At 41.3% G+C, this 11,589-nt stretch overlaps 1 protein-coding gene across 1 annotated transcript; it reads right to left on the reverse strand.

Annotated features, from left to right (window-relative positions):
- Positions 1-364: 364 nt before the first annotated feature.
- On the reverse strand, positions 365-3,655 carry lbx1b (ladybird homeobox 1b). Its single transcript, XM_020104923.2, has 2 exons — positions 2,364-3,655; positions 365-1,852 (listed from the first exon to the last, which is right to left on the reverse strand). The coding sequence occupies exons 1-2, from the start codon at positions 2,689-2,691 to the stop codon at positions 1,365-1,367; spliced, it is 816 nt and encodes a 271-aa protein (XP_019960482.1). The 5' UTR covers positions 2,692-3,655; the 3' UTR covers positions 365-1,364.
- Between the last annotated feature and the right edge of the window lie 7,934 nt (positions 3,656-11,589).

The raw sequence follows: 11,589 nt of genomic DNA on the forward strand, positions 1-11,589 counted from the left end.
CTCTTTTTTTCTCTCTCCCCCCCCGGCACCAGATTTGTGTTTCTCACATAAATTTTTACCACGAATGGAGAAACACGTCTGAGGGTCAAGAAGCCACGATACGCATTTAGGCTGCTGAAAGGGGATGTGAGATTCAAGCCACAAAATGTTTAGAGCATCATAGTAGAAAAGGACACAAAAGGGACAAAATAGTTGAGCATAATAACTCTAAATGGGCCGATTTTCATGGGCTTACACGCCCAGATTTGGCAAAGAGAGCGTGTTACTAAATGATTTTTGTCTCCAATAGATAAAAAAAACTCTAGGCTTTTATATCCATAATAAAAACAACTCGGTGTTAATTCAAGAATTACAACATATAATATTATATTCAGAAAAGCCATTTTATTCCCATAGTAGCCTATATACATTACAGTCTGTGCATTGGTTTTTCAAATAATGTCCTGATTTTAGAAAGGCACTTACAGGTGTACAAAACATAACAAATTTCGGCTATAACTGTAAATCTATTGTATCCAAACAATAAATCTGAAAGTAGCCTACAGCTCGTCAAAATCACCGCAGTGTTCTCTGGTGTTGTTCCCTCGCCATCGCTGCAGCAGTTTCCCAGAATAACAACGCACAAAAAGCATGTGAATGTCCGAGTTTGCCTTTTTTACGTTCAGCATCATCATCATCATGCACTGCAGCATCGGGTACCACTAATATATGAACTGAAGGCAGGTGATGATGAAGAGGAGGAGGAGGAGCCGGCAGTGACAGAAGTGACTTAATGGCGACTTGGCTCACGGAAAAGACAAAAGCGTTTAAATTAAAAAAAATATAATATTATAAAGTCAAAATAAATATATAATGATCACAAATCAAATCATGCATTTACATGCAAAAGTATGGAAAACTGGAGCACTTTGAGTGTGTGTGTGTGTGTGTGTGTGTGTGAGTATGCGTGTGTGTCACAGGCCTTTAGAAAAAGCAATGGAACAAGTGTGCGCGTGTAAATCTTTCTGTGTGTGTGTTTGTGTGTGTGTGTGTGTACGTGTGTGTGTGTGTGTGTGTTGGCCTGCAGTGTAAAAAAATAATAAGTTACTCATGTTCATGTTCGACCATATTGCTCTGATTGCATGGAGTAACAGTTCGCGTATGGATACACTGTAAAATACCACTGCATATTTCTGGTTCAGTGTTCATGCTTCACTATGAATAGGTCTATCTGTGCCGATATAAAAGTCATTACATTTTGGTACATGTTCTGAGATATGGTATACAATATAAGCAGTAAGTTACAAGTCCTCGGTGGGATTTTCTTTTTTCTCTTTATCGTCTCTCTGTGTTTGTTCTCGCCTCCTCGGCCCCACGCTGCGCCATCAGTCATCCACATCAATCTCCACGTCCTCGTCCTCTGAGCACTCTTTACTCGTTGTGTGGTCTGAGAACGGAGACAGCGGCGACGACCGCAGTTTCTGGGCGAGCTCGTGGTTCTGCTTGCCGCCCCGCGCCGGTGACTCGGGGCGCGGGTGGCCCAGCGTGCCGTTGGCGCATTTCTCCAGATCCGCCAGCTTGGCGAGCTTGTCCAAGGGAACCTGGCCTACGGCCTTGGCCGACTCCACGTCGGCCTTCATCTCCTCCAGGTCCCGTTTTAGCTTGGCTCTGCGGTTCTGAAACCACGTGATGACCTGCGCGTTCGTCAGGCCGAGCTGCTGCGCGATCTGGTCCCGGTCGGCGGGGGACAGGTACTTCTGGTACAGGAAGCGCTTCTCCAGCTCGTAGATCTGGTGATTGGTGAACGCCGTCCGGGACTTCCGACGCTTCTTCGGAGTGGTCCTCTGGCCGAACAGAGTCATCCCGTCCCGGCCTGTGAGAGAGGAGAAGAGGCTGAGTGAAAACCACTGAAATACGCAGGTGCTGGGGTTTTATCCGCACCGCTGCAGTGCGTGCGTAAAAGTGATCACAACGCAAAAATAACAGTGGCAGTGATGTGTGAATCATGAAACTCTTTAAGTCCTTATGGGAACAGGTAATTACAGGAATATTACACAGACACCACTGGGAAATACTGAGCAGCAGACACATGAGGCCGTAATATATTAAAGAAAAGCTGTGGCGATTTATTTTGATGAAGAACAAAATTAACACGCCTTTGTTCGATGAGACATTTTAAGAAGAAAAATATACATTAATTAACGCAACAGAAAAAACTACTGTTGTTTTTTAGAAAGCTCATTTAATGGCTGCAGGGAGAAATTTAATTTCAATTTGTCCAGTGCAGGCCTTTGCGTAATTTGAAGAAAAATAAATGCATCGGATGATATAAGATTTCGAAAATGTATGTGTGATGCGGTGATTCTGTGCGGATGGAGCTTTACCTTCCGCCGCCTGTAACACACTGACTTCCAGTCCCTTGAAGGTCTTGCTGGCCAGCTCCTCCAGCGCGCAGAGCGGGGAGGTCTGGTTGAGCAGAGCGCGGCTGGACAGGGGGATGCTGGACGGGCGGTGCTTCTCAGAGGACGAGATGAGGTGCGCCGTGCCGCAGATCGTGTAGCTGCGCTTCACGGACGGCTTGTTCAGGATGTCCTCGATGCTGAAGGGGGTCAGCGGCTTGTTGGAGTTGGCAGGAGGCGGCAAGTGGTCCAGCGGACTTCGCCTCCTGTTCTCCACTGCATCACATTTGGCCACCTCTTTGGATGTCATCATTGGTTTGCGCGCAAGTTTACGCAGGACTTCGTTGAAATATTACCAAAAAAACCAAGGGAGGAAAGTCACATAACAGTTAAGGAGGTTAGAAGAAAATAAAAAATAAAGACGCAGATTGGAAAAGAAAAGAAAATCTTATTCCAAAATGGGGGGGTGTCTTCAAAGTGTCGATCCTCGGGAGCAGCGGGTCCGCAGGAGTGAGATGCCTCCCTGAAAATGGCGAGGTCCACAAGAGTTGACGATTACTAACAAGTTATCGTCGATTGGTAGGTAATCAATTATCTCCAGTGGCACTTTCGCCCTCTTCCCTTTCACTCTTTGACTATGTTGCAGTCCAGTGCAGGGCTTTTTGCGACTGGGGGTGTCCCATTAATTAGGACGCATGGCTGGAAGGAGGAGGAGCCCGGCGGAATTATAATGCTTTGTGCTCTTATCATCTTTGGTCTAATTTAGTCGTGTGGTGAGATACCAGAATAGGTATATGGGGTAAATGAGGGGAAGCAGAGAGAGAGAAAAGGAGAGAGAGAGAGAGAAAGAGAGAGGGATGAGGAGGGGAGAGAAATCACAATCCGTAGCCTACTTAAGCGTTTTTACGCGTAAAACTTCCAGTTTCAGTCCAGCAGCATGCAGGGGTTTCTACCCTTTTATTTTAAAAAGTATATGGATTATCCGGATGTGATTTTAAAAAACGATAAGTCCTCTCAGGGGTTTGCTGTAGGTGTCGCAGCCATAGTCAGAAGGATATTTTCTCTCGACCCAAAGCGTGGATGATCCTTTGTTTTGTAAAGGTAATGTAAGAGCTGGGTCATATATCAGCTCTGACGATACCTCCTCTGGGGCGGGAGAGAAGGAGCAGCATGCATCCCTCTCAGCAACGCCAGAGCTCGGCCATAACTCAGGCGAAAGGGGCCGCTTTTATATCATCCGAGAAATAGTTCATCTCCTCTCAAATTTCCCCGCGTCCTCCAGGTTTGACATGATGGCTTTATCTGGGTGCTGCTCTGTAAACGCCACCACAGGCTGTTTGCATAAGAAAAACTATCTTTGCAGGAGAGAAAAAAACATTTGAATTTGATCACATCGAAATTATGTTTTTTTTCTAATGCAAAGGAATGTCAATAATTGTTTTTTTATTTATTTAACGACATTGCTGTTTTTATTTAATGCTTGGTATTTTATTTTTCTTTGTTAAAGGGAACTTTTGTGATTTGAAAAACTATAGTACTTTATTATTATTATTATTATTATTTTTACTCGTGGCCTTTGTTGTTGTTTTTAAATTAATTAATTATTATTATTAATAATAGTAATATTTAACAATTTATTTGTGTGCTTCATATTTATGCCAGATCAAGATGCTGTAAGTTAATATTGTTATGATAATAGTATCACGTCACTGATGACCAGTGAAAAGAAAACATCAACATGATAATGATGATAAATGCATATTCGCATTATTTGTTCGTATTTATTCATTTCATAGTTTTCGGTAAATATTTTTTTTATTAAAGTATAACATGACTTCATTTTGTCAGCCTGCGTCTCTACACTGCAAATGAGGTAATTAAACATTATACCTTTCATACAGGATTCAGTTTCTCATGGTGATGAGAGTTGGACTGAAGACACAACGAAAAAATGATGAAGACAACCAAACTTCATTTCATTTCATTTGAATTTTTTCGGTTTTTTTGACCACAATGAAAAAGAAAGAAGGAAAGTTTAAAATGTGATTTCATGCTTACATCTCCAGTTTATTTTGTCGTGGTTAGAAAGGTTAAAAAAAACAGCAGCCAGGCACTCACATGTTTTATTTGCTGCTGGTGGGGAGGTGGGGGATCTGATTTCAGGAGCAGAGGTGATCATTTGATTTTTTGCTGAAATTCAAACCTCCTGCATGTTCCGTTTGGCTTTTCTTTTTCAAACTTCCAGCAGACACTAACAATCTGTACATCTACATGATACAACTCTGAGCTGCAGCATTTAGAAACGAGCAGAGGTGTCCTGCCCCAAACTTTTCATGATGCTGCTTTTAAACTTTTTGATTAATGATTGACTAATTATTATCATACAAATTTAGATGCATTAAAATGGTATAAATGTTTGAATGGTAATTTAGCTATAGACCTTATATACACTGAATATGAACAGATATTGTGTTTAATCATTTAGAACTTAACACATTTATCACACAGCTGGTAATTAAGGATATGTATTCACACAAAAAATAAATGTCAATTAGAATATGATGATGATCATTTATATTATTGTGTTAACCTTTTTAAATGAACGAAACTATAAAACATGATAAAGGTTGATCCATTGTGGGAACATTTGACGTCACTTGACTTCAGAGGAGTGTGTTTGCAGCAGGATCATGGTGTTCAGTGCTGCACCGGCCTGTTTATTAAAGACAGATATTTGGTGTGGTGTGTCTGGCGTGCCAAGGTCAACGACACGACCGGCCTCTCTGCTCTCCTTCGGCCAGAGAACTTAATCTCTTAAGCTACTAGACTGTGCAGGGGACGTGCCTTGGCAGGGGACAGTACACACCACAACACTGATAGGCTCACTCATACTCAGTTGCTATTCTTTTCTAATATCTAATATGTCCAATGAATACATGTATGAAAGAGGATTAGTTGATTTTTATTCCTTTGGAAGATGTAATGGCTGTTTTATGATGGATTTATATCCATAATAAACCCTAAAACAATCTCTGAAATTATATAATCCAGCAGAGTTAGTTTAATGTATCTACAATATCCTGTAATCTGCCTCTCATTGGACATTAATAAATGCATTCACACAACACAAACACCTCTTTGTCTCCCCAACCAGGTGTTGATTTAGGCCTTTTCACACTGCACTGTGTTAGCTTAAAGAGCCATCCTGCAGTATGTGTTAGTGACCTCATGCCGGACAGTGCTCACATGCAGGCTTAGACTGCGATTAGACAGCTGCAGGGGAAACTATCCACATAGTAGCCATTTTGTGAGACCCCAAAGATGGGTGTCATCTCTCCCGTCTCCCAAAGGCCTGCCTGTTATCTCACATGACACCAGATATAGATACAGAGAGAGGGAGAGGGAGGGATGGCCTGGCTCGGATGTGTCTCTCTGTTTAAATCGTGTACTGTATAAATCACACGTCATTACCAGAGGTCACTGGCGGAGGCACACCATTGGATGGTTTCATACAGCGAGGGCCAGTGTGGTTGGAGGAGAGTGGATTTATCTGGCGGTGTGATCTGTGGCAGCCATATTTTATGTGTCCAGAGATGTAATAACAGGCCTCTGACAAATCCCTGACGGCCCAGCTTTTCCTGCCTCGCAATGCAGTGCCATAAGCAGCACCATTATCACTTTGATGCACGGGGACGCACTGTGCTGCTCAGCTTACCATTCTTTCCAGGGTTGGAAGGTCTTTGTTGTGACTTTCACAAGTGTCTCATTATTAAAGGGTCAGTTCACCAAAATCACAAATGACCCACTTTAACTCCAGAGTCATTGGTCCATGATAGGTTTTGGTTTCATTTCACAACATTTTTAAAATATTCACCTCAGTGACACTTCAAAATTGTCACTGATTGACACTGATTAAACTGAAGGATAAAAACAGCACAAAGGGGGGAAAATGGCACTTGGAATTAATGTGCAACAAAACTTAAATAGGAAATCAGTATGAAAAAAAACAGGCAATAGCATGTTCTTCTTCTTACCAATTAAACATTGATGGGTTTTGCTGCTGCAGTCACTTTGCCTTGTATGAACACTATGGTGGTCTGAAACATTGTTTTAGACAGATAAATGGCTGATTTAAAATTAAAATTCCATTAACCACTATTCTAAAGAAATGCAGCAGAAATCTAGACACACATTTGAAATCTGAAAAGATTAAACCAAACACATTCCAACAGCACATAACATATCAGCGATATTTCAGATTGTTTATGTTGTTTATATTTGTTTATACGTTTTTAAGTATTAAATAAAATGCTATAATTCAAATATACTCAAATATATAAATATACAATTAAATATCATTTGTATAGAGGCACATACGAATAAATTACATAATGATAAAAGCCAAATTCAAGTATTTTGCAGAATGGACCCTTTAAGAAAGTAATGTAACTGCATGTTAATGCAATTACACATCTGGGATATGATTACGTCAGATTTTTGTTGCAATGTTTTTTTTTAATTAAATGCTTCAGATATATCAATATATTCATATTTTTGATCAAATCTGAGTCTGCAAAATAACAACTGCACATCTTAAATAAATGTAGTGGGGTGAAAAATTACTTCTATTTCCCTCTGAAATGTAGAAGGATAAAGCAGAAAATAGAAATTCGTAGGTTAGATATTATTAAGTTGAATACATGAGTAGATTTGCATACAAGCTTTCAAACACTGAAAATGTATTTATATACTTAGATTTGGGTGGACTGACCCTTTAAAAAAGAAAAAAAGAAAATCCACTCTCTCACTCCTCCAAACAAGAAAACTTTTCTTTCATAACTTCTGATTGTAAAAATAAATAAATGAATAATAAAGGTGACTCACTGACTCCTTCCAACACCTCAAACAAGCTGCAGAAATAAAAAGGAACAGGAGAAACTGAGGGGAACAGGCCAGTCAATAAATTACAAATCATGACTTTATGCCCATGCAGGAAAAAGCAAAAAACAGGTGCACAGTCTGCCAAGAAATACAAGAAGCGCAGAAGTTGCCCCGTGGCGACTGCATAATGCAGAGTTAGTCTCTCCTTAAAGGAACCTCTTTATTGGTCTCTGGCTGTAATAATACAAAGTGTACTCCCTATCATGGACGCTACAAAACAACCATCCAGTCAAAAAAATGGTTTGACACCAATGCTTTAGTGCAGAGAGGGTGCCACTGTTGTTTTCTTTGATTTATTTAGCTTTTCATGAACGTCATGAGATCTGTTCCCTGCGTCTCACCTGGTTGGAACAGTTGCTCCTCTCTCACTCCTCTGCCAGCTTGTGACAGACTGGCGTCACGCCCCTGATCATACTGGTGTGGTTTGGGGCCTGTACGCTTGTAGCTGGCTCGGGCTGAACACGGGCGTTCCTAATTTACAGAAAGCACACTTTGAAACTGCACATATGTGGCCACTGGAAATGAGTCGATTTTGATCATCCTTTCACAATCTGCTCTCTTCATTTAAAAGCGATCAGTTAAACAGCAGTTAGCACACGCTGGTATCCTTTCCCCCCTCCACCTCGCTGCTTTAGCAGAATCCCTCCACTGCACTACAGCACGGACGCCATGCCTGCTTCGCCAGATAGTGCTTCATTTGAATGTTCTTCCTTTCTCATCTGCACTTCACCATAAAACACAGTAAGCAGTGACGCTGAAGGATTGTGTTATTTGGGCAGGCCAGGGTGGAAAAGATTATTCACCGCCTTCAGTAATAAAAACTGCCAGAGGAGAACTGGGGAGAATTATGACAGCAATCCTTTAGGTTTTGTTTGTGGAGGCTGTTGTGTGTGTGTTTTTTTTAATTCTTATTTGATGCAAAGACTTACAAAGGAGGATAAAGAGGCCTTGAGGTGAAAAAGAACTGAAAATCTCATTTGTCACGTTCAGAGAGCAGCCACATTTCTGTTGATTACTCGTATGTAAAATTATAGATCATAGTGTATTTTTATTACCTGTTACTTACTGTTAAATGCAGATTTTGATTACCTGCTTAACATTTACCACCTCAGCATCAAGATATCTGATCCTTTCTGACTTCAAAAAGGATGTGTGGTGTCTACTGTCTTTACCCAAATCAGTGCTTATATAATTCAAACATGTATTTAAAATAGGATAAGACCACAGGGCCACTCTAATTACACGAAGAGGCTTTGGGTTGTGTTAATTCAATGCCCACAGGGGTTTTTCCAATATGGCCGCATGGGAACAAATGCTGACAGGTCAGCTGTTCTTTCTGTGAGGAGAGGAATGTCTCTCTTTCTTCTCCTCGCTCCCTCTGCCTCATTCCCTCCATCCCTTGTCAATTATTTTCTGCTCTCCTCCTATCTCACTCTTCTTTTTTGTCAAGTGTCGCTCCCAACTCTCTCTCTTACTGACACACACACATGCACAAACACACATGAACATTGTCTTTGAGATATGGCCTCTGTCTTTCAATTAGCCTGCAATGGCCCTCTTACAAGGCTGGCGTCTGGCGAGTAAGGCCCGCAGCAGATGCTGCTGTGGATTGGCCGTTCATCTGCAGCCTGCAGACTGTATTGAACAGTCATTAGGGTGGAGCTGACTATTCATGACAGAAGAAGTGGCTTTGTGTGGGAGGGGATGCTACTGCAGGTTATCTTTATTCTCTTGTTCTCTGTGGGTTTTTTACAGTGGTAAAGGAAGGGGGCTGTGATTAGGAGGGTAAACAGACGATGAAATGTGACTGTCTGACAGTCATCACTGGTCTAATTTCTTTTGTTTCAGTAGTTTGGTTTTGATGCTACTTCATATAATTTTGAAGGAGAAAGCAGAGAAAGAGAGAAACTGAGAGCCGACAGCTACAGAGAGCCCCCTGTGGGCACGAGAGCCACGAGCCAGTCTGTTGCATTGGTGTATGATTTGTCGACTCTCCGTGGGTCCGTTCATGAAGCACCTGGCAACCCTGCACAGAGGAATATGGTGGCTGCCATGACCATACACCAACACACACACAACCATATGCCCCCATTGTCATTCCAATGAGCTCAGACAACATTCACTTTCCCCTCCTTTCAGCCAACGCTATCAATACAAACCCCATGTGGAGGGGCCTGGGTCAAGAGGGAGACCCACTACAAAGTGGCCGCTGACACACAGAGAGTCACAAGCAGACACACACACACACACACACACATATGCATGCACGCACACACACACACCCCGCTGCCTCCCTCGACTCCTCCTCCCCCTCCCCTCATGAACCCCCGTAGGCTGGACTGAGGAAATGTGAATTAGCTTCATCAATGCAGAGGTTAACATTGCGCAAAGACGATATTGACCTCTTGTTGTATTCTTGGTTTGATGTCTTTCTCAGGGCCAAATGCTTATGAATAAAAATGGCAAGGGGAGAGGTTGACAAAGGGATTTGTCTGACTAATGCCGAGGGAAAACCCCTCGGGGAAAGCCTGGTTAAGCCCAACACCACTGAACCCCCACCCCTCCCCTGCAGTATTATCAATCACGGAGCAGCTCACACACAGCATTGTTATTGTTTTTGCCATAATTGTATCAGAATAGCTTTCATTTGTCTGTAATGAAAAGTGTCTGCATTCATCATGCTAATGCAGTGACGGCATAAATATTACACATGGCAACCTGCAGAGCCTCCTTAAACAGAAACGTGCAGGAAACATATGTGCTGCCAGGTTGTGCCTGCCTGGTAACCAAACAATTTAATTTCACTTTAATGTGTGTGCAGGGTCAATTCACACAGATTACAAGAAGACCTGGTGGTATCTAGCCATGTGGTTTTGACATATCTGTTAGAGATTTCTGCTGTTATTTAATAAAATGGAGGTGATGGAACTTTAATTGTGAAAACCACAGGAATTGACACGAAAATTACATCTGGACAGTTCAACAGCAAATTTTCATTTCAAGAAATTGTGGCTCAGTTAGTTTAAATTATCAACTTAACAGGTTTCATACAAACATCTTTAGTTGACAGTAGTTCCATTTCCCCAGAGAAATATCTCGTGCATATTGCAAAACCTTAACAAATAAACTGATAAAGTCGGGTCACGCCCTTCACTGTATTTAGATGTTTATTTGTGGATTTGATTTTAAAATGACCCCATCACTATCTATGGTATCCAACATCACAGGCCCGATCTGATACAGCAGCCTACACCACTCTATGGATCATCTTCCTCTGTTGGAAACTCACTTGGGTCAGACACTTATTTGGCTGCCTGAAACCAGATAAACTTAAATTGAGGTCTTGTGGAAAATGTGAATGTTTTTAACACAGTCCCTGTTTTGGGCCGATCTCTCTTCCGATCTCTCTTACCCTGTATCCACAGTACTTATGGATGTGATGTGTATCTCTATATTAAATCAATTTTTCTATTTCACATTTTAATTTGTATTATTTTATTTCTGTTTATTTCTGTACTTTAGGCTTGTTTACAGTCTGAATTTTTGCATGTTTGTGTTTTGTTGATTGATGGGTTTCAATGTTGGTTGTTGTTAAATTATGAAAACCTGTAAATGAAATCAAAAAATTAAATAAATGAGAAACGGAAATCAGTTTGTGTTTTGCTATTATAACTATTACTATAACTGACCCTTGACTGATTAACTCCAACCGTGCTGTATATGTTCTTTCTATAAGTGGAAAAGAAATCTGATTTGTGCAACATGACAGCTTAATTCAGCAATTTCTCTCTGACAGATTCAACAGAATCAGCACTAATTTTATAGCCGGTCTAAGAGGCATTTGATGGTTCCCCCTATAAAAACTGTTAATGGTAATAACCATTGGTAGGAACATAAACAGCAGAAAACCTGGGGCGAGAGGGTTGAGGCAGGTTCTCGACCTCTAACCCTGATATAATTGAAAAGCATGTCAGTGTTGGTTGGTTACCCAGCGATTCAAAATGGTTTGTTTGAGGCATGAGAACATTCAGAGATGAGAGCTTATTTCACAATTAAAAATTTAGCTTTGTGTGACTTTCCTCTGTGTGTGTGTGTGAGCGACTGTACATGCAGGTGCTCATCTTTGTGTCTGAATTTGTGTGTGTGCAAACAGATTAAAGACTGCACACTCCCACACACACTCACCACATTATATGCTCCACAGGGCCTGGGCTTGTCTTTATGAGTTTATTAAAAGCGTCTTGTTTCATATCATGCTCTCCCTGCAAAG

Source organism: Paralichthys olivaceus, chromosome 8 (assembly GCF_024713975.1).
Source record: "Paralichthys olivaceus isolate ysfri-2021 chromosome 8, ASM2471397v2, whole genome shotgun sequence".
NCBI classification, from domain to species: domain Eukaryota; kingdom Metazoa; phylum Chordata; class Actinopteri; order Pleuronectiformes; family Paralichthyidae; genus Paralichthys; species Paralichthys olivaceus.